The sequence below is a fragment of the Ovis aries genome, chromosome 17 (assembly GCF_016772045.2).
Source record: "Ovis aries strain OAR_USU_Benz2616 breed Rambouillet chromosome 17, ARS-UI_Ramb_v3.0, whole genome shotgun sequence".
Classification (NCBI taxonomy): domain Eukaryota; kingdom Metazoa; phylum Chordata; class Mammalia; order Artiodactyla; family Bovidae; genus Ovis; species Ovis aries.
The window spans coordinates 6,966,350-6,988,921 of NC_056070.1; the positions used below are offsets into that span (position 1 = coordinate 6,966,350).

Below are 22,572 nucleotides of genomic sequence, written 5' to 3' on the forward strand. Positions count from 1 at the left end.
TAACAGAAGGAGCCTAAGAATCGCCGCCTGGGCACTCGCCAAAGCACCTTCACAGATCCGGGAGTGGAAGGCGGGGGAAGAGTGGGCTCCTGCAAAGAAAGGTCTTTTCTGGCCGGCCTAAGGAGACACCTGGGGCTACCTGCGTGGCGCGCCCGCCCGTCCTCGCAGGCGGTCCCGGAGCCAGCCCGCGCGCGGCGCCCCCGCCCCGCCGGCCCCCGGGGGCCGCGCTCGCTTCCCCACCCCGCCGCGCGGTCGCCTCCGCCGTCGCGCCCGCCCCACCGCCCCGCGCGCTCGCGCACGCGCACGCCGCGCCCGGCCGCCCTCGGCGCTGTCATGGCGGCGGGGAGCAGCTTCAGCGGGCTCAGGGACGGCCGCGCCAGCGGTGGCGGGGCGAGCTGGGGCAGTAGCATCCTCACCGCCCGCGGCGGCCTCCGCAGCCGCGCCCGTAGCGCCGGCAGCGGCTGTTTTTGCAAAGGCTGAGCGCAGGGGTGGGGCGGGCCAGGAAGCCATGGAGTTCTGTGCAGCCTCGGACTCCCGGGGAGCGGACTAGGGAAACTTGGAGGCTGCGACCAGGTGCGCTGACCTCTCTCTCCTCCCTCCTCTCCTCGCCGTAGCCGCCGGGCCGCCCCCTCCCTCCTGGCCACTGCACACCTTCCCGCCTCTCCCCGACGAACCTCAGGTGCCCGCGAGGTGCTCCACTCCTCCCCCTGGGCCGAGCGTTGAGAGTCATCACCGCCCCCTTCCCCCGCCCTTTCCTGCCCTGGATCCGCCGCCACCTCCGTCTCGCGGCTGCCGGGCGGGGGGCGAGGACGAGCCCGGAGTGTCTGGGTGAGGGGAACTTCCCACCTCGAGGGGAGCTTTGGGACCCCTGCTTTCCTGCAGCCCCCCCTTTCCCGGCGACAGTTCTCTTCCCGTGCACCTGTGAGGAGAGGGTGCGCTGCGCCTGGAACCTGCGCGGGTGTGGGGGAGGAGGGAGCCTGGTCCCGGGCCTCCGGCTCCCGCCTGCGCTCGGGACCCCGCGCCTCGAGCCGCGGGCAAGCGGGTGGCTGGCGGCGGGGTGCTCGTAGGAACTGACTTGACGGACAGCAGCTACTCCCCTCGCTCCCCGAAAACCCTACGACAAAACCGAGCCCCTTTAACATCGATCTGATCTTCCAATAGGGTTTGGCGTTATTGTCAGCCTCCGGGAGAGAGATTGGACAAACATTCTCCAGAATCAGCAGGGCGACGCCAAGGACTTTCCACACCAACTGCTCTTGGGGTTTCTCCACAGCTCGGAAGAGTGACCCTTTCCGTTTTGCGTGGCGTCCGTGTGCTTATTACTAGCGCGGCGACTGGGTCCCGGCGTGACTCTTGAGTTGTCCTTTCCCGTGAACTCGCCATGGCCAGTGACGACAATACTGTCCCATCCCCGCCACCAACAGGTGATGCCGGGGGAGGTGGAGGGAAAGGAGGAGAAGCCCCTCCCGAAGGGGGTGCCTTGTCCCTGACGCCAGGACTCCCCATCAGGGGTATCAGAATGAAATTTGCCGTGCTGACAGGCTTGGTTGAAGTTGGAGAAGTATCCAATAGGGATATTGTGGAAACTGTCTTTAACCTGGTAAGTAGATCTCTATTTTACCAGTGTTATCTTCTCAGTGGGTTGGAGAACAAGACCTTAGAGCTGAAGCCATGTGCTTCACTCAGGCTGGTGATAGAAACAAAATTCTGCTGACCTAAGTTAATCACTTTCTGATATTTTCAGTTTAAGGGGAATTATGTAAACTTACACCCTCCAGGTTTTGTGAAAGTGAGCAGATCCTTTGGTCCTAAGAAAATAATTGTTACCATGGAAGTATTACGGAGGACTCCTATGGAGGAGTTTTATTCTATAATTTTTTTTTTTCCCCTTGGGATGTATATCTAAGTGTGCATTTATCTTTGACATTTTAAATAAGTTCTTGTGCCCTTTTTTTGGAGTTGAGAAATAATGTAAAGGGTAGTTCTACCTACTCCTTTTTTGAGTAAGTTATGTTTTGCCATGAATTTTGAACAAAATTCTTGTTCACAGGGCTGATGAAAGATTAATTTGCTGCAAAGTTAGCATTTATATTTAATTTCGATTAGTTTTATTTTTAGACATAAGGAACAAAAGTCAAATTTTGGAATGAAATTTAGGGTTACATCTTTTGAAAATTGAATGGCAGTTTAAAAAGAGGATTGCGGCAGAAGTAGTATGATTTTTATTTCTCTTGTGAATTCATGTCTATCAGCAAAGGATGTTTGGACATTGGAAGTTGCTGGTTATACTGCTATGAGCTATGAATGTTATTTGTAAAAGGTGGATATGCCATACTTCCCTTTTCTTGTAGTCATAGAAATAGTTTTCATTTCTAATGGGGACTTTTTAGATTTCTTTATTTCAAGCTGTTGCCTGTCAATGTACGATAAATTTGGCTTTGATATTTCTCCTCCTTCCACCTACTCACCTGTGTTACAAGATAATAGAAGGGAAGAAATATGAATGTGCAGTAGTTGAATAACTGTTTAGCCCCTTTCCCCTTTGCCTCTATTTTTTCAAGGTTAGGCTTGTTTTATTCAGGGCAGTTAATTATTTCCTTCACTAGACCTTTACTAATAGATTGGTTACCTGTGGTACAGTTTCTAGAATGAGAAAGTAGCTAGGTGAAATTCACTTACCTATGGAATACAAAAACTTTGAACAGTAGAGTATTTCTTTAGCAGTTTGTTGTATTGGGAGTTTATATGCAAAGACATACACATACACACTTTAAAGTAGGTATATTGTGGAAATATTGAGATGTACACAAAATAGAACAGTGTAATAAGCTCTGGTGTCTATTATCCAGTTTCAACAGTTAAAAACATTTTGGGAATCTTACATGTATGTGGACTTTCACAGTTTGTGAATCTGAGGAAGATAAATGGCAAATTGATGTATTCCTTTATCTCAAGATAGATTTGAAAACTGCTTGTCAATTTTCCTTTTTTTCTTTTTCTAAACCTCATGTTTCTTGGATGTTAAAGAAAAATCTGCGGTAGTGATAGAGTCCATCATTAATTGTGTGTGTGTGTAACACCAGATTCCTCTGGCAGAGGATTCCAGCTCCTCTGTGGAGGTGGATGACCAAACATGAGTAACTTGTATTTTATCATTAAGGAAAATCCGAATTCTGTAGTGATAGTTTATATGCTGCCCAGAATTCTAGACCTGGGTATGGATTTTAAGGTGATTGGTTAAGTCTTTCATAGCTGTCTGTGGGGCAACAGGTGTCTGAGTAAAAGGAGAGGGGAAAATCTGTTCAATTACACCTGCTCTTCACCACCATTCTCTTCTCATGTACAGCAGAGAAAGTTGCTGAAAGGATTAGATTAATTCTTTTCTTCTGTTCTTCCTTACAAGACTTTTCAGGCTCCTACCCGGGTATCAGGGGTCTTGGCCAGTCTTTTGAAAATCTTGGAAACTGAAAATGTTAGGAATCTGGTAAGCTAGTCCATTTCAGTGTTGTTAGGACTGCTACACTTAATATTTTCTAATTGATAGTTATCAGCCTTTGTCTCAGTTCTACTTGAAGAAGGAAGTTGTATTAACTAATAATAGGTGTGATTAAAAAAAAAGTTAGTGCAGTTTAGCACCAGCTAGGCAGTGGGCCCGGAGAAGGTAATGGCACCCCACTCCAGTACTCTTGCCTGGCAAATCCCATGGACAGAGGAGCCTGGAATGCTGCAGTCCATGGGGTCGCGAAAAGTCGGACACGACTGAGCGGCTTCACTTTCACTTTTCAAGCATTGGAGAAGGAAATGGCAACCCACTCCAGTGTTCTTGCCTGGAGAATCCCAGGGACAGGGGAGCCTGGTGGGCTGCCGTCTCTGGGTTCGCACAGAGTCGGACACGACTGAAGCTACTTAGCAGCAGCAGCAGCAGGCAATGGGCCAGGTGCTTTACAAGTGTTTTTAAATTCTTTGCTCATCAAATCTTTAACACATGGAGCTTATTTTATAGATGAGGAAACTGAGAGCCTGGCAGGTGAAGCAGATTGGTGATTCTTAGAATGACGACCCTTCTAGGAATACACCTGTTTCTTGAGTTGATGTAGAGTTGTTTGCTTTCCTGAACAGATATCTATAGCATAGGTATAGCTTTCCCCAACCTAAGGACAATGGTCGTGCTAAAGGTGAATAGTGAAACTTTGTTCATATTTCATTTCTTCTTCTGATTCAAATAGCTTTCAAAAAGCTGCTTAGAAAAGACCTAAAAAGTAATATAAAATTTTCAGGTTTAGTGTTTTCAATCAGAATGTAGATGTAGAAGGTTGATGATTAGCTTTTTTTTTTTTTTTACAGTATGCTGGATTAAGCATTTTTAAGTTGTGAAAAATAGCATACAGACAAAAGAATGTCTAAAATGTATAAGTAATGAATATTATAACTATAAGCCCCGTGAAACTTCCATCCAACCTAAAGAATCAGCATGTTGCCAGTATCACTGAATCCTTACGCAAGCACCTCCTTTATCCTTCCTCCACTGGAGTTTTTGTTAGTAAGTTTATATAGCTTTTGTAACTTTTTCCTAGTTTTCAGACATTTTATTAAAAATAGATTATATTCTACCCATTCTTTCTAATTAATTACATGTTAGTTACTTTAAACCATAAAGTTTGTACTGTTAAAATTAAACAACCTCCCCTCCATGAGAGTTGTCCAGAGAGGTGGTAGAGCTATATAATTCCTGAGGTCGTTACAGAGTGTTGGCCCCAACTTTGCTAGTGTAGCTTGACCTTACGCTATTAAAAATTTCTTTGAAATTTGCCACCCTTTTTGTAATTTCTTTTGAGAATCTTTGTAGGTAATTTTTGATTAACAGTACACCTGTGTATTCAAGTGTTTCAAACTTGTGGTTTTACATTTTTCTTGTCACAATTTAAACACATTTTATTTTGTCTCCATCTGTATGCTAAAGTAATTTGTCAACCTTTTGGACCCAGAATAGTTAATGTTTTGGCATTTTTCTGGAACTTGCAGCTGAGTTTAAGGCTTCCACCAAGTGTTTATAGGTAGTCAGTGCTATTTAATTTAAGAATGATGTTTTTCATGGGCTGGTGACAAATACACATTTTCATGAAAATTTTTTTTTCTTTACAATTAACTGTACCATTTTATTTAAATGTTAACGCTTCAGGATTTCCTAGGCAGTTCAGTGGTTAGGACTCAGCACTTTCTTGCCATGACTTGGGTTCAGTCACTGGTTAGGGAACTAAGGTCCTGCAAACTGTGTGGTGAGTGTGGCCAAAAAAAAAAAAAAAAAAAATTAAAGCGTAGAAGGTAGAATATAGTTCTTTATTACTCATTATGTGGCATTTGATACAGGTTCTGCAAAATATTAATGCTGCAAACTCTTGATACATATAGTAGCTGGGCAGATTCTACAGAGCCTTCATTTGTATTGATTCTGTGCGAAGAGTATACTTGTAGGGCAGCTACTGTTCCGTGTTAGCTGATTGTTGTCCTGCAGTAACATGAGCCCAGTGATGTGTGAACCTTTTGATTTTTCAAGAACTGGAGATCTAGATTAAAAAACATTTAAAATATCAAAATAAAATATTAAAAAATACTTTGTGGGACACATGAAATTGCAGGCAGTTTCTTTTCAAACTTTTATCTGAAACTTTATTAGAAAGGTAATTATGCATTGTGTTTCTGTCTTGATGTGCATATCTAGAATTATTTCCTCCTTAATACCTGAAACTAATTTAAGGGTTAAGAGAAGTCTATTCTTATAGAAACATGATTGTTAATGGGCTTCTCTTCCATATTAGTTTGTACTTCATGTTGTAATAGAAGACTCAAACTGGTTTAAATACAATAAAAAGGATTTATAGGCTCATTTATCTGCAGTCTAAAGGTAGGGGAAGTTATATAGTAACAGTAATATTAAAGAGCAACAGTTTCTTTCTGTTGCTCTTCCCCTCTCTGTGATGTCAGCTTTAATCCATTGCTGTTGCCCTCATGCTGGTAGGACGGTTGCTAGTGGTCCTTGGGGCCATAGGATTCTTGTTCAGGTCCCTGGGGAGAGAGCACCTGTCCTAACGTTCTGAACAAGAGTCCTGATTGGACCACTGAAGCAGTGCCTGTAGCCGTTGGAATGTGCTGATTGGCTTAAGCAAACCATGGCCAACTGGTTTACCTAAGGATCCAGTCAGTTTCCTCTAAAGTATTTGGGCTGTTTGGGGATGGATGGATACACAAATAAAGATCTGGGTAAAACATTCAAAGTGTGAATGGATGCTGGATAGGCAACCCATAATGTCCGTTACTCTCCTTTACAAATGCATAATAATGGAACAGGGTTTCCCTGGTGGCTCAGACCTAAAGAATCTGGTTATAATGCAGGAGACTCAGGTTTGCTCCCTGGGTTGGGAAGATCCCATGGAGAAGGGAATGGCTACCCACTGCAGTATTCTTGCCTGGAGAATTCCACGCACAGAGAAGCCAGGTGGGTTGCAGTTCATGGGGTATCAAAGAATGGAACATGACCGAGCGACTGAATAGTAATGTTAAAGATATTTGTGTAAAGAGAAAAAAAGAAAAGCTATCTTAACCCCTTGTCTTGATCTTGAGCAAGTTTTTTTAACCTTTGTGCCTTCGTTCCCCCAGCTCTGCAAAGGGGAAACTATATTATAGCAAGAGTTAAATGAGTAAATACTCACTCAGTTGTGCTCGACTGTTTGCAACCCCATGAACTGCAGCCCACCAGGCTCCTCTGCCCGTGGGATTTTCCAGGCAGGGATAGTGGAGTGGTTTGCCATTTCCTTCTGCAGGGGATCTTTCCGACCCAGGGATCGAACCTGAATCTCCTGCACTGCAGGTAGATTTCTTTTCTGACTGAGCTACCAGGGAAGCCCTTATAAAGCACTTAAAATAGTATGTGGCACATTAAGTACAATGTTTGTAATTTTAGATAGCTAAAATCATCATATTCCAGCCTTATCTTATAAGTTTGTCATTGCCGCTTTTAGAGGTGTGTGTGATTGCGTGCATGCTAAGTTGCTTCAGTTGTGTCTGATTCTTTGTGACCTATGGACTGTAGCCCACCAGGCCCCTCTGTCCATGGGATTCTTCAGGCAAGAATACTGGAGTGGGTTGCCATTTCCTTCTCCGGGAGCTCTTCCCCCAGGGATGGAACCTGTGTCTTTTACATCTCCTGCATTGGCAGGCAGTTTCTTTAGAGGTGACTTGATTTTAAGCATCTTTATTGAAGTATAAGTTACATACCATACAGTTCACTTGTTTTAAGTGTATATAGTTCAGTGATTTTTAGTAAGTTTTCAGAGTTGTACAAGCATTGCCACAATCTAATTTTAGAATATTTGCATCCTGTGTTCAAGACATTTTATAGTTTTAGTTCTTATATTTAGCCCTATGATCTATTTTGAGTTCATTTCTGTATGGTGTGAAAGAGTAAGATAAGGGTCTAAATTCATCTTTTTGTCTCACTGCCATTTGGTGAAAAGGCTGTTCTTTTTTTTTTTTTTTTTAATAATTTATGTGAATCTTATATCCTACACTACTACTACTACTAAGTCACTTCAGTCGTGTCCGACTCTGTGCGACCCCATAGACGGCAGCCCACCAGGCTCCCCCATCCCTGGGATTCTCCAGGCAAGCACACTGGAGTGGGTTGCCATTTCCTTCTCCAATGCAGGAAAGTGAAGAGTAAAAGTGAAGTCACTCAGTCGTGTCCAACTCTTAGCGACCCCAAGGACCGCAGCCTACCAGGCTCCTCCGTTCATGGGATTTTCCAGGCAAGAGTACTGGAGTGGGGTGCCATTAGATACATTTAAAATTTTGTATCTCATGCATTCTTATTAGATGTCCATAGGACATTTAGAAAAACTGGCCAAAAGATAAACATTACTAATTTTCAAAAAGTAGAATTCTTTTATTTTGTGTGTGATTCAGTTATACATGTGCACATATATTTTTGAAATTATTTTCCATTGTAGGTTTTTACACGATATTGACTGTAGTTCCCTGTGCTGTATGGTAAACCTTTGTTGCTTGTTGAATATCTATTTTTTAAAGTTTAGAAATCTTGCATTCTATTCATACTAAGTCGAACAAGTGGAATCAAATTGTTGATCCTTTCCCATTAAATTGCCTTGGCATCTTTGTAAAAAATCAGTTAATCATAACTGTAAGGATTTATCTGAACTCTTAATTTTTTCCATTGTTCTAAAGGTCAGTTTTTACATTAGTACCAAACCATCTTGATTACTATAGCTTGTAGTAAGTTTTCAAAAATAGGGCTCTATGTCCTTTTTGTTTTTCTTTTCTGAGATTGTTGGGTATTCTAGGTCCTTTGTATTTCCATATGAGTTGTAGGATGAACTCAATTAATTTGTTAAAAAAAAAAAGAAATGTATTTTGATTTATTTAGGTCTTCATTTCTTTCATCAATGTTTTGTATATGAGGAGATGAATTATTTTTGAATATATATATATTTTTTGGTGCTGCTATTAAAATGCTCCTGTAGGCATCTTTGTGCATTGAAATTTCCAGCAGAGGAATAAATAGTTTAAAGTATATGAACATTTATATAGCTCACGAGTAGATATTGTTAGCTTGTCTATTAATGTTGAAAATTAAAAGAGATATAGGTGTATTGGTGCATTTTAATAACTTATAGTTTCTTAGAAATGATAAAATTTATAACTTAGGCCCCCACAGATATACAGTCTTGTTTCTGTTTTGAATAGGTCCATTTTGAACTGGGAAATCATTTGGGAACTGAAAAAGTCAGAGTGTTTTTTTGTTGTTTCATAGAAAGGGAAACTGAGTAAGCTTTTTGTTTTGCATACTGACTTAGCTGAACTAATCAAATACATTTAATTCTTATATTATATATTACCTCTTTGTATATATAGCTGCTTTAAAATATTTTTAATGCTTTTTTATGTTTGCAAGAAAAATGTCCAGAATACATTTTGTTTTATAGTACTTATCTTAGATACAGAATAAATTGTTTATCTTTGTACCTCCAGAACGTCTCACAGTGTTTCTTGGTACTTTAAAAGTGTTTCTTAAACAGAAGTGTCTTAATCTCGTTAAATAAATTACATTCATTAGGAAGTCTAGTCTCTATTATTCTTTTCTGCATCAGGTAAAACCTTAATGCATATCTCTCTTATTGTTGTTGTTCAGTTGCCCAGTCGTGTCTGACTCTTTGTAACCCCATGGATTGCAGCACGCCAGGCTTCCCTGTCCCTCACAATTTCCTTGAGTTTGATCGAACTCATGTCCATTGAATCGGTGATGCCATCCAACCATCTTATCCTCTGTCATCCCCTTCTCCTGCCCTCTTTCCCAGCATCAGGGTCTTTTCCAGTAAGTCAGCTCTTCGCATCAGGTGGCCATAGTATTGAAGCTTCAGCTTCAGCATCAGTCCTTCCAATGATCAGGACTGGTTTCCTTTAGGACTGATTTCTTTTATTATTTTCTGACTCTTTATTATGATGATACTTGCATTTTTCATTATATAATTTTGAGTTACCTCAGTATCTGTTTTACCCCTAAGAAGAACAATTTCATTATTTTCAAAATAGTCTATTATAACTTGCTCTTAAAGTAGTTTTTTCCTTTTACTCTAGTATTATTTCACTAGATCTCACCTAACAGAATGTGTAGTCAGACACCTACCTCTGAGTAAATTTCCAGTGAGTCTTTGGCTTAAAAGCTGTTGGGAAAAGATATGAAATAAAAACCAAAAGGAAATGGTACAAAGAAAAACACTGCTGAGAGTACACAAATTCTATTGACTAATTTCATAAAACCCTTTTGAGTTTTAGATTTTAAAACTTTTTTTTGATACATGTAAATCTGTTTTGATTCTTCAAAAGATCTAATTGGATTTCTCCCAGAATAATATGTGATTGAGATGTACTTTGTGAAGTAGAGAATTTCCTGTTGTTGGAGGTTCTAGAAGAGTGCATATTGGGGATATTCTGGAGTAGATTCTTACTTCAGTTAAGAGATCAGACACCGCGTTATGTGCCTATCTCATGTTTTTGCTCTGAGTTTTGTTGTCTCGCTTAACACCTGGGTTTTTGCATTTACTTCTTAGACGTCTCTTGACTAGACTAAGTAATTTGTGTTTTATAAAAATTAGTTTTAGAGGAAAGGGGCTGCATTTTCCCTGTTGATTCTTACACAAAGGTGAAGAACTGAGGTCTCAATTAACTGTGTTTTGTTGGAAATCAATCTATTGCTTGAGAACTCAGAAAGATTTTCTCCCTGCCTAATAAGATCTTTGTTCATGAATAATGACTTTAGTACTTTTATTTATAAACTACACTAAATCTCTTAAAGCTATGGCTTCTGATGAAGTATTTAGCTTTGTTGTTTCTAATGAAAATATTTTTCTCATAAAGTATTATAAATATATTATCTCAAGTTCTATATATAGTACCTAATTGAATCCAGTCTTTATCATATTTGGGCTTTAATATCTTGAATAAAAATAATCATTATATCTCAGAGCTTATAAATACACACATACATATGTAAAACTTTTTACACAGCACATTTTTTTTTGAAAGTGTGGATATGATGTTAGTACATGAAACTTAAGTCAGTCCTGATAGTAATATGATAATCAATTTCAAATGGGATATCATATCTTTTCTAGAAACAGAGTAGGCACCAGTGAGGCACTCTGGTATCTAAAATGGAGAAAATATTAATTATTACAAATTATATAAAGATATTAGAAAGTTGTTATTAACATTACCATCAACCTGTTTTCTTAGATAATACAGTTGTGAAATTAATAGATATAATTTTTTATCATTACTGAAAATCTGACCCAAAGTATAGCTGTCTTCATGAATTCCTTGTTTTAAATCAGGGGGGAATGTCTTTGCAAATCTTCACCTGTGCTTACAGATTTTCAGACACTTAATATTATGGGAAAAGTGTTAGCACAGTTGGCACTTGAACAACATGGGTTTGAACTGTGTGATCCGCTTATATGTGGGCTTTTTTCAATAGTAAATGCTATAGCACTCCACGATCCATGTTGCTTGAATCCAAGGGTGTAGGGGAACCTCATATATGAAGGGCTGACCAAGTTATATGTGAATTTTGAACTGCGTGGAGGGTTGGCCCCCCCACCCCGAGTCCTCGCATTGTTCAAGGGTCAACTGTAGTTCTTGTAATCATTAAACCAGGCACTGTTTGCATTAGAGGAAAGTAGTTCTGTAAATTTTCACGTTTTCTTAAGATTTTTACTGCACTGTGAAGGATTTCTCTTTCTCTTGGGAGAAATTAGATATGAACCAACATCAGTTCCACAAGATGCCTGCATGTTCTACTGTTTAACAGTCCTGTCGGAGGTGATTCAAGGCGACGATATAAGTTATAGCAGATCGGACTGTCCTGTTGTAGTGCTCACTTTATAAATGATGACACAGGATAAGTAGCTTGCTTACATCACTGCGCAAGTGATATTGCTGAGATTCAGACTCAGGGAGTCTACAACCTGAGCTCTAAACAGTAAGCCATATATAGTGTATAGCTGCAAAGAACCGTAAATGTGAAATAGTGACTTTCTTTTTTTTTTTTTTTGAAATAGTGACTTTCATCTTTCAATAGGCATCTTTCAAGAAAGTAACTGAATAGTATCTGTTTAATCAGATTGTTGAAAACATGCCTAGTCAAGATGTAGCTTGTGGCATTTAGGGTTTGTTTGTTTTTCCCCTTTAAATCTAAAATGCGTGTTAGGAAAGGGGAGTTTTTAAGGACTGTGATATTAAAATTGAATGGAATTAATGACATAGTTTGCTTCCCTGGTGGCTCAGATGGAAAGAATCGGCCCACAATGTGGGAGACCTGGGTTTGATCCCTGGGTCGGGAAGATCTCCTGGAGGAGGAAATGGCAACCCACTCCAGTACACTTGCCTAGAAAAATCCCATGATCGGAGGAGCCTGCTGGGCTATAGTCCATGGGGTGGCAAAGAATCAGACACGACTGAGTGACTTCATAGTTAGGCGCCTTCCTGGTGGCTTAGCAGTAAAGAATCCCCCTACAATACAGGAGATGTAGGAGACGCAGGTTCGATCCCAGGGTCAGAAAGATCTGGAGAAGGAAATGGCAACCCAGTGCAGTATTCTTGCCTGGGAAATCGCATGGATTAGAGGAGACTAGTGGGCTACAGTCCATGGTGTCACGAAAGAGCAGGACGCGACTTAGACACTAGACGACGACAGTGCAAAATCCTGGAGTCTCACTCTCACAGTCCATGCTTGGCTAGTTAAACCTGGGCACAGTGAAGTGGCCTTGAATAGTGATCTGTAAAAAGTGAAGTTTTTAATCATTTTTTTTTGTCTTTTATATACTGACCACATTGAGCACGTAATAGGAAGTTCGTTTCGTTCAGTTCAGTTGCTCAGTCGTGGCTGACGCTTTCACGCCAGGCTTCCCTGTCCATCGCCAAAACCTGGAGTTCACTCAGACTCATGTCCATCGAGTCGGTGATGCCATCCAGCCATCTCATCCTCTGTTGTCCCCTTCTCCTCCTGTCCCCAGTCCCTCCCAGCATCAGAGTCTTTGCCAACGAGTCAACTCTTCTCATGAGGTGGCCAAAGTAGTGTAGTTTCAGCCTCAGCATCAGTCCTTCCAATGAACACCCAGGACCGACCTCCTTCAGAATGGACTGGTTGGATCTCCTTGCAGTCCAAGGGACTCTCGAGTCTTCTCCAGCACCACAGTTCAAAAGCATCAGTTCTTCGGCACTCAGCTTTCTTCACAGTCCAACTCTCACATCCATACATGACCACAGGAAAAACCATAGCCTTGACTAGATGGACCTTTGTTGGCGAAGTAATGTCTCTGCTTTTGAATATACTATCTAGGTTGGTCATAACTTTCCTTCCAAGGAGTCAGCATCTTTTAATTTCATGGCTGCAGTCACCATCTGCAGTGATTTTGGAGCCTAAAAAATAAAGTCTGACACTGTTTCCACTGTTTCCCCATCTATTTCTCATGAAGTGATGGGATGAGGTGTGATGATCTTGGTTTTCTGAATGTTGAGCTTTAAGCCAACTTTTTCACTCTCCTCTTTCACTTTCATCAAGAGGCTTTTTAGTTCCTCTTCACTTTCTGCCATAAGGGTGGTGTCATCTGCATATATGAGGTTATTGATATTTCTCCTGACAATCTTGATTCCAGCTTGTGCTTCTTCCAGCCCAGCGTTTCTCATGATGTACTCTGCATAGAGGTTAAATAAGCAGGGTGACAATATGCAGCCTCGATGTACTCCTTTTCCTATTTGGAACCAGTCTGTTGGTCCATGTCCAGTTCTAACTGTGCTTCCTGACCTGCATATAGGTTTCTCAAGAGGCAGGTCAGGTGCTCTGGTATTCCCATCTCTTTCAGAATTTTCCACAGTTTATTGTGATCCACACAGTCAAAGGCTTTGGCACAGTCAATAAAGCAGAGATAGATGTTTTTCTGGGACTCTCTGGCTGTTTCGATGATCCACCAGATGCTGGCAATTTGATCTCTGGTTCCTCTGCCTTTTCTAAAACCAGCTTGAACATCTGGAAGTTCACGGTTCACGTACTGTTGAAGCCTGGCTTGGAGAATTTTGAGCATTACTTTACTAGCATGTGAGATGAGTGCAATTGTGCAGTAGTTTGAGCATTCTTTGGCGTTGCCTTTCTTTGGGACTGGAATGAAAACTGACCTTTTCCAGTCCTGTGGCCACTGCTGAGTTTTCCACATTTGCTGGCATATTGAGTGCAGCACTTTCACAGCATCATCTTTCAGGATTTGAAATAGCTCCACTGGAATTCCATCACCTCCACTGGCTTTGTTCGTAGTGATGCTTCCTAAGGCCCAGTTGGCTTCACATTCCAGGATGTCTGGCTCTAGGTGAGTGATCACATCATCGTGATTATCTGGGTCATGAAGATCTTTTTTATACAGTTCTTCTGTGTAATCTCATGTACAGTCTGCTCTTATTCCTGTGTGTTGATACTCTGAGAATGTTTGTGATTTTTATATATTAACAACATTGATCACATTCATAGGAGAGGATGATGTTGTCTGTCCTATATTTTTCACAAGGAATTCTTTTATCTTACCTATCTAAGCCATCTAGAACGATAATCTAATGCCAGGAGGCAAGTGAAATATAATGTAATATTTGCTTCTTTTACTATATTATCAGCTTATATGGAATGAAGTGTCATGTGGATGAATTATTAATATACTTTTACCAATACATTTCTGTTTTGATATTTTCCACTAGGACTAAATTTGAAATGTTTTTTCAAATTTTTTTTCTGTTTGAACAGAGTGTATTGACTGTTATTTGAACTTTAATAACCTTGCTTCATTAATATGAATGCTCATCCTTGGGATACTGGGTATTTCTATAACCCTTTCCCTCTTCGGCATCTCTGGTCCCACTCCCCTAGTCCAGGTGCTCATCGTTTTTTGCCTGCATAGTTACAAAAATTGTCTGCCCTGTTTCTCTATTGTTTTCTCCTTTCAAAAACTCTGCACGACTGCTGGTGTGTTCATCAGGAGGGCAAATCTGGCCATTTGCTTTTCCTTCCAAAATCACCGTGTAGTTTTTTCATTCTCTTTTGGACACAGTTTGTTTGAACCTGAATCCTGTTTACTCTATTATACTGTGTGACTATTAGTTTAAGTTGGGTGTTCATACTAAAGTCGTAGAAAATGGCCAGTTAATTAAATTTCTCAAGAATTGTGTTTATTGAAAAACTAGTTCATGATAATCAGAAACATTGAAAAGAAGGATAAGCTTTGAGAAAATGAATTATCTTAAAACTGTATCCCTGATTTAACAGTGCATACTTCATTTGACTTTGATCATTAGTTTTCCTGCATGTCAAATTGTATATAGTAACTGGTATTTGTTTAAGATAGCCAGCAATCAGGTTTCTTTCTATTCTTTCTCATAACTGGGAGAAAAATGAAATGACCAGTTCTTTAATATTTAGGGAATCATACATCTAATTTGTGATTAATAAATATTCTTAATTTGTATTGTGTTTTCTTCGTGATAGTTTTAGATAGTACCTTAGTCTGAGGGCAGTAGTATGAAAGAAAAGAAAAATTATATAGTAATTTTTTACTTGTTAGTATCTTGAAGAGATTTGGAAAAAGTTTAGCATTAAATCAAATAGTTAAAATGAGAAATTTTGGCATATGTTTTGGAGTTTCATTTATTCTAAATTCTCACTACTATGGAATGTAATGTTGACCTACAAAATTTTTGAATACTGAGAGGATGTCCTAATTAATAATTGTTATTAATACCTGGGTTTGAAAATCTCCTACTTTGAAATGACAGTTTTAATAGTTGTTTTTTTTTCCTCTGTTGATCCTTATTGTCTCTGATACTTACTGTCTGAATCACTTGAGGATACTTTTGCATCCTCCTCCTTCTTCTCTACCTTGCTCACACCAGACTGAGATTTCTTTTTTGTTTTTTAAACTACTGAGACTGCTTAAGAGTCTTCCCGCTTCATAGGGAAACAGTGTTTTCCTATTCCCTTCTGAACTTGGGTGGAGTTTTCTGGAGCTCTGCTCTGACTGCTATATGTGATGGCAAAATGGGAAAGACAAAATGACTATTTCCGTTATCTGCCTCTATGAGATAATGGCTAGTATTCATGGAGTGAGTCTGAGATCTAAGTAGCACTTAGTAGATTCTACTGTTCAGTTTAGTCCATTCTGTTTAGTCTATTCTGGTCCCTTTCCTCTTGTTTGTCTCTCTGCCTAGAATGATCTCCTTTCAGTTATCTAATTATCTATATCAACAAACTATAATATAAATATAAATTATATAATTTTTGTATATTGAACCTGTTTTTTATGTTCATTTTTTGATAGTTTATTTTCCTTAGTCGTATGTCTTTCATCTTTATTTTCTTAAACATTAATATTTTAATATAGTATATCTAATCATTCTTATTTTTTTCAGTGTTTGGAGTTGTTTCTTGGGAGTTTGTTTTCTTCATTATTTAAGAAACCGATGAGTGTGTTTTACGGATGTTTATTTGTGTGCGTGGTTTGAGGTCTGGTGTACGGTGTGCTCCTGCTGGTAGCATTGGGTTTGCTTCTGTCATGCTCTAGCGTCTTCAACTCAGAATATCTTGAAACTAAATTTTCAGTGTGAGTTTTGTTAGATCTCGCAGCTAGTGTGAGTTTGGAGTGAGAGGAGGGAGACTTCTTTTTTTTTTGATAGTCCACTGTCCCTGTGATGAGCTGACAGTGTTGCTTTTCAGATTCCCTGTCTTGTTTGGGCCGCACGCTCCTTTTCCTTTTCTCTCTAGACCCAGTTTCTCAACCACTGGAGGTTGGTGGGTGCTCCCAGGGTAGATACTGGCCTCAGTGCTCACTGAGACTTAGTTGTTTTTTCCCTCCAGATATTTTCCTTGGTTCCTTTCTAGCTCAACCATTCATGAAAAATTTTTTCTGTTTAACATTTCAGCATTTTAAGGAATTCTGAACGAGTGTGTTTCTGGACATCTAGGTCTTCTGTATTGCCAGAAATGGATCTTATTTTGTCCTCCAGTTATCTATATGAGCCTCTCCTTCATTCCCGTAAGGTCTCTGTTTAGACGTTACCTTTTTAGAGATCCTTTACCTACTGCCAGTTGGGTACCCTCATCGTCACTCTATCTGCTGTATCCTGCTTTATCTTTATAGCGTTTATCTCCATTAGATATTTGTTTGTGTTTGCTTATATTAGAAAATAAGCTCCATTTGTAAGTTTACCACGTTATCATCAATGCTTGAAATAATGCCTGATACATATTTGGTGCTTAGTATTAATAAACGGGCTTTGCTGGTGGCTCAGGTGGTAAAGAATCTGCTTGCAATGCAGGAGACCTGGGTTTGATCCCTGGGTCAGGAAGCTCCTTTGGAGATGGAAATGGCAACCCGCTCGAGTGTTCTTGCCTAGAGAATTCCATGGAATAAGTGTGCTTAATGCTGTAAATGGATTCTCTCTTTTAATCCTCATTGTAGCTCTGTGAGGTAGGTGATATTATCATCTCCATTTTAAAGATGTGAGGAGTCTTAGGTGTGGAGAGTTAAGTAAGTTGTCCAAGGTCACACAGTAAATGGCAGAGGAAGTTGAAGTTGAACCCCAGGCAGCTTGGCTTCAGATTAACCTGTTCTAACCACTGTACTTTGGTGGTGGTAGTGATGTTGCTTCTTTAGCTGGTTTGTATGACACTGGTGTAATTCTAGAGTTCAGCTCTGCTATGTATCCGATTGTTTCTTTGGGAAAATACATTCTGGATTTCAAATAATTGATTTTTAGAGAAAAGTTTGGACCCTAATAGGTAACTTGGAAAGCTTATGCAGTGCAGTGGTCTCCCCTTACTTTAAGGATTACTTTCTAAGACCCCAGTGGATACCTGAAACCGTAGATAGTACCAAATCCTGTATACACTTTTTTTTTCTTCTACACATGCATCCCTGTGCTATGCTTTAATTTATAAATAGACACAGTAGGAGGTCATGAGCAGTGGCATAATGAGATAGAGCAGTTGTAGCAGTGCACTGTGATCAGTACTGTGTGACTGAGCTCTCTCTCGCCCGCGCAGAGTATCCTGTCACAGGCAGGCCTCCTTCTGCTGCACCTCATAGGCACGGCCTTGTTTAGGAATTGAAGGTTTGTGGCAACCTTTCATTCAGCAAGTCTGTTAGTGCCATTTTTCAAATAGCATTTGCTCCGTTCATGTCTCTGTGTCATATTTTGGTAATTTTCACAGTATTGCAAACTTTCTCATCATTTTTACGGTGATCTGTGACCAGTGATCTTTTGTGTTACTATTGAAGTTGTTTTGACATGTTTTAGCGATCAAGTCTTTTTAGATTGAGCTGTGTACATTTCTTTTTTTTAGACATAATGCTGTTGCACACTTAACAAACTATGGTATATTGTAAGCATAACTTATAATGGACGGAGGAGCCTGGTGGGCTACAGTTGCAGAGTCGGACATGACTGAGGGGGTCGCGGAGAATCAGACATGACTGAGCGACTGAACAACAGCAGCAGAAATGAAACTTCTGTATCCACAGAAACCAAGAATTTCCCGTGACTCACTGCATTGAAATTTTCACTTTATTGAGGTGGTCTGGAACTGAATCTACACTATCTCCCAGTTTTGCTTGTACGAGTTTAAAGCCTTTTTCATCTTCAGTTCAGTCGCTCAGTCATGTCCGACTCTTTGCGACCCCATGAATCGCAGCATGCCAGTCCTCCCTGTCCATCGTGAAATCCCGGAGTTCACTCAAACTCATTTCTATCGAGTCAGTGATGCCATCCAGCCATCTCATCCTCTGTCGTCCCCTTCTCCTCCTGCCCCTAATCCCTCCCAGCATCAGAGTCTTTTCCAATGAGTCAACTCTTTGCATGAAGTGGCCAAAGTATTGGAGTTTCTGCTTCAGCATCAGGCCTTCCAGTGAACACCCAGGACTGATCTCCTTTAGGATGGACTGGTTGGATCTCCTTGCAGTCCAAGGGATTCTCAAGAGTCTTCTCCAACAACACAGTTCAAAAGCATCAATTCTTTGGTGCTCAGCTTTCTTCACAGTCCAAATCTCACATCCATACGTGACCACTGGAAAAACCATAGCATTGACTAGATAGACCTTTGTTGGTAAAGTAATGTCTCTGCTTTTTAATATGCTCTCTAGGTTGGTCATAACTTTCCTTCCAAAGAGTAAGCATCTTTTAATTTCATGGCTGCAATCACCATCTGCAGTGATTTTGGAGCCCCCAAAAATAAAGTCTGACACTGTTTCCACTGTTTCCCCATCTATTTTCCATGAAGTGATGGGACCGGATGCCATGATCTTCGTTTTCTGAATGTTGAGCTTTAAGCCAACTTTTTCACTCTCCTCTTTCACTTTCATCAAGAGGCTTTTTAGTTCCTCTTCACTTTCTGCCATAAGGGTGGTGTCATCTGCATATCTGAGGTTATTGATATTTCTCCCGGCAATCTTGATTCCAGCTTGTGTTTCTTCCAGTCCAGCGTTTCTCATGATGTACTCTGCATAGAGGTTAAATAAGCAGGGTGACAATATGCAGCCTCGATGTACTCCTTTTCCTATTTGGAACCAGTCTGTTATTCCATGTCCAGTTTTAACTGTTTTTTCCTGACCTGCATATAGGTTTCTCAAGAGGCAGGTCAGGTGGTCTGGTATTCCCGTCTCTTGAAGAATTTTCCACAGTTTAGTGTGATCCACACAGTCAAAAGCTTTGGCATAGTCAATAAAGCAGAGATAGATGTTTTTCTGGAACTCTCTTGCTTTTTCAGTGATCCACCAGATGCTTGCGATTTGATCTCTGGTTCCTCTGCCTTTTCTAAAACCAGCTTGAACATCTGGAAGTTCATGGTTCACATACTGTTGAAGCCTGGCTTGGAGAATTTTGAGCATTACTTTACTAGCGAGTGAGATGAGTGCAATTGTGCGGTAGTTTGAGCATTCTTTGGCATTGCCTTTCTTTGGGATTGGAATGAAAACTGATCTTTTCCATCTTAACGAAACACTAATAATGTACTGTGTGATCATAACTTCTGCAGTTTGAGATTTGATTGCAACAGAAGCATAGCTTTTTCTTCCTTCTTTGCAATTTCACAAATTGCGAAGATTTGTGATTGAAGATTCGTTCTTACCATAGGTTTTAGCAACCTCAGCATATGATTTTTTTCTTTCCTTATTAAGTCAACTTAATAAGTTGATTTATTACTTAATAAGTAATAAGTTGAGTGTTTTCAACTTTTTGTTTAAAATAAGCACTTTATGGCTTCTCTTTCGAATATCCAAATTGCCAGGATCACTACTCTTGCACTTTGGGCCATTATTAAGTGAAATAAAGGTCACTTGAACCCAAGCACTGTTATATTGACAGTTGACCTGGTAACCTTGATGGCTGCTAAGAGACTAAATGGTGGGATATGCTGGACAAAGAAATGATTCGTGCCCTGGGTGGGATGGAGTGAGAGGGCTTAAGATTTCATGACTTTATTCAGAATAGTGTGTAACTTATGAATTGTTTATTTCTGGAATTTTCCATTTAATATTTTTGGACCACGGTTGACTTAAGGTAACTGAAACTGGAAAGTGAAACGATGGATAAAGGGGAACTACTATACTTAAATCTGATAAGGTTTTCTTTTTCTAGTTTCATTTCTTTCAATTAAAACAATTTTTTTTTAATAGTTTAAAAATAATTGTTAGTCTGCTGTCTCTTAGATCATTGTGAAGATTCCGGTGAGGTTATGCTGTGTTGCCTTTATTTCCTACAGCTATTTTGTAAAGTTGTTAAACATATAATTTATAATAATCAATTTTATTTAGAGAAGGCATGCAAGTAAACTAACTAGTAGATAGGAAAACAGAAGCCTGATGATTCCCTCCTAAGATTTTCAAACCTGTATTTCCTTTTGCAGTCCTCATTTTAATGCTGTCGTTTTAACTTTACCAGAAACTTGGCCTTACCCTTGACTTTCCTTCCTTCATCATTCCTGCAACCGGTGTGACACCAAATACCTCTTAATTCCAAGTTCAGGTGTCTCTTGCTAGGATTATCGTGAAGGCTTTCGGAACTGTCCTTCCCCTCCGCTGCACCATTCCGCAGCATGGTCCGCGGCCCAGCTCCCGCTGTGCTTCCTCCTCTCTCAGCATGCTCACTCCGCGTGCCGTCCTCACGCGGTGCTGAGCTTTTGCTTACTCCTCTCACAGGTCTTGCCTTTGCAACCTCTGTGCTGCTGCTTCAGCTCTTCTCTCCACTGCCGTCTTTCCTTCCTTCTCTGCCTGTCGTAGCCATGCGTATACCTTAAGGCATAACTTAGATGCCATCTTTCTAGGAATCTCTGCCCAACTCTGAGACAGATACCGTCTCCTTCCATTCCACCACAGAAGATTTTTTTTTATAACTTACAGCATTTACTTAATTCCATCATATGTTTACATAGTTCTGCCACTAGACCATGAGCTTGAAGGCAGAGATTATAACCTTAGTTATCTTATTTTTTAGTCACATTTATTAAGAGATATATATATATATAATAAAATTTGTTGCTTTCAGGTGTAGAGTTTGATGTATGTTGTTCTGTAACCATCATCATAGTTGAGATTATTTCTATCTCCCCAGAAAGGTCTCTTACGCTCCTGTCTACAGCAGGCCGTTTTGCCCATTCTCAGTCCAACAAACACTGACCTTATTTCTGTCCCTGTCATTTTGTCCTTTCCAGAATGTCAAATTAAAATAAAATCATGCAGTAGGTAGCCTTTTGTGACAGCCTTTCATGCCTATTGTTTAGTTGCTAAGTCGTGTCCGACTTCGTGACCCCATGGACCATAGCCCAAGAGGCTCCTCTGTCCATGGAGTTCTCCAGGCAAGAATACAGAAGTTGGTTGCCATTTTCTTCTGCAGGAGATCTTCCCAAGCCGGGAACTGAACCCACGTCTCCTGCATTGGCGGGCAGATTCTTTACCGCTTAGCCTCCGGGAAGCCCTCTCATACTGAGCGAGTTGCATCTGCGTCTTTCATGCTTTTGCGTGTTCCCCTTATTGCTGAGTTGTATTCGTTTGTATGGATGCGCCACAGTTTGTTTACGGGGTTGCCGCGTGGTTTCATTGGCCATTGGGACTAAAGTTGCCGCCAGACATTTTGGTATAAGGCTGTGTGGACTTGTTTTCCTTTTTCCCGGATAAATAACTAAGAGTACGCTTGCTGGCACATAGAATAAATGTGTTCTAAATTTATAAGAAACTGCCAAACGGTTTTCCAAAGTAGCTGTGCTATTTTGCCTTCTTACCAGTAATGTTGAGTTTTAGTTTTCCATTCTTGACAATACTTGGTTTTGTCATTGTTTTTAATTTTAGTCATTCTGGTAAGTTTGTTGTGATGTTTTGTTGTGGTTCATTTTTTAAAACTTGTAATATTTAATAACATAGCTTCTGGCATATTCAAGATGGGATAGCAAAATATTTTCTTTGATCAGGCAAATGCCTTACAGTTTATGCTACTGTACATCTTAAGCTGCATCACTGTAAGCCAAATCATTTTTAAGATAAAGTGATTTGAATTCAGTTCACTTCAGTTGCTCAGTCATGTTGGCTGTTTGCAGCTCCCTGGACTGCAGCACACCAGGCTTTCCTGTCCATCAACAACTCCCGGAACTTGCTCAAACTCCTGTCCATCGAGCCTGTGATGCCATCCAACCATCTCATCCTCTGCTCTCCCCTTCTCCTCCTGCCTTCAATCTTTCCCAGCATCAGGGTCTTTTCCAATGAGTCAGCTCTTCGCATCAGATGGCCAAAGTATTGGAGCTTCAGCTTCAGTCCTTCCAATGAATATTCAAGACTGATTTCCTTTAGGATTGACTGGCTTGGTATTCTTGCAGTCCAAGGGACTCTCAAGGGTCTTCTCCAACACCACAGTTCAGAAGCATCAATTCTTCGGCACTCAGCTTTCTTTATAGTCTAACTCTCACGTCCACACGTGACACCTGGA

The 22,572-nt window shown here is 40.5% G+C and overlaps 1 protein-coding gene across 10 annotated transcripts in view; it reads left to right on the forward strand.

Annotated features, from left to right (window-relative positions):
• The first annotated feature begins 280 nt into the window (after positions 1-280).
• The window catches only part of LRBA (LPS responsive beige-like anchor protein), a 749,961-nt gene continuing 727,669 nt past the window's right edge, over positions 281-22,572 (forward strand). For 7 of the 10 annotated variants that reach the window (XM_042234941.1, XM_042234943.1, XM_060400972.1 and 4 more), the window contains exons 1-2: positions 748-828; positions 1,162-1,600. In XM_042234941.1, coding sequence (XP_042090875.1) covers positions 1,382-1,600 — 219 coding nt within the window. In that variant the 5' untranslated portion in view covers positions 748-828; positions 1,162-1,381. Of the gene's footprint in view, positions 574-747; positions 829-1,161; positions 1,601-22,572 lie in introns of those variants that run through there. The other 3 variants (XM_015101368.4, XM_060400971.1, XM_060400970.1) reach the window with 1 other exon arrangement.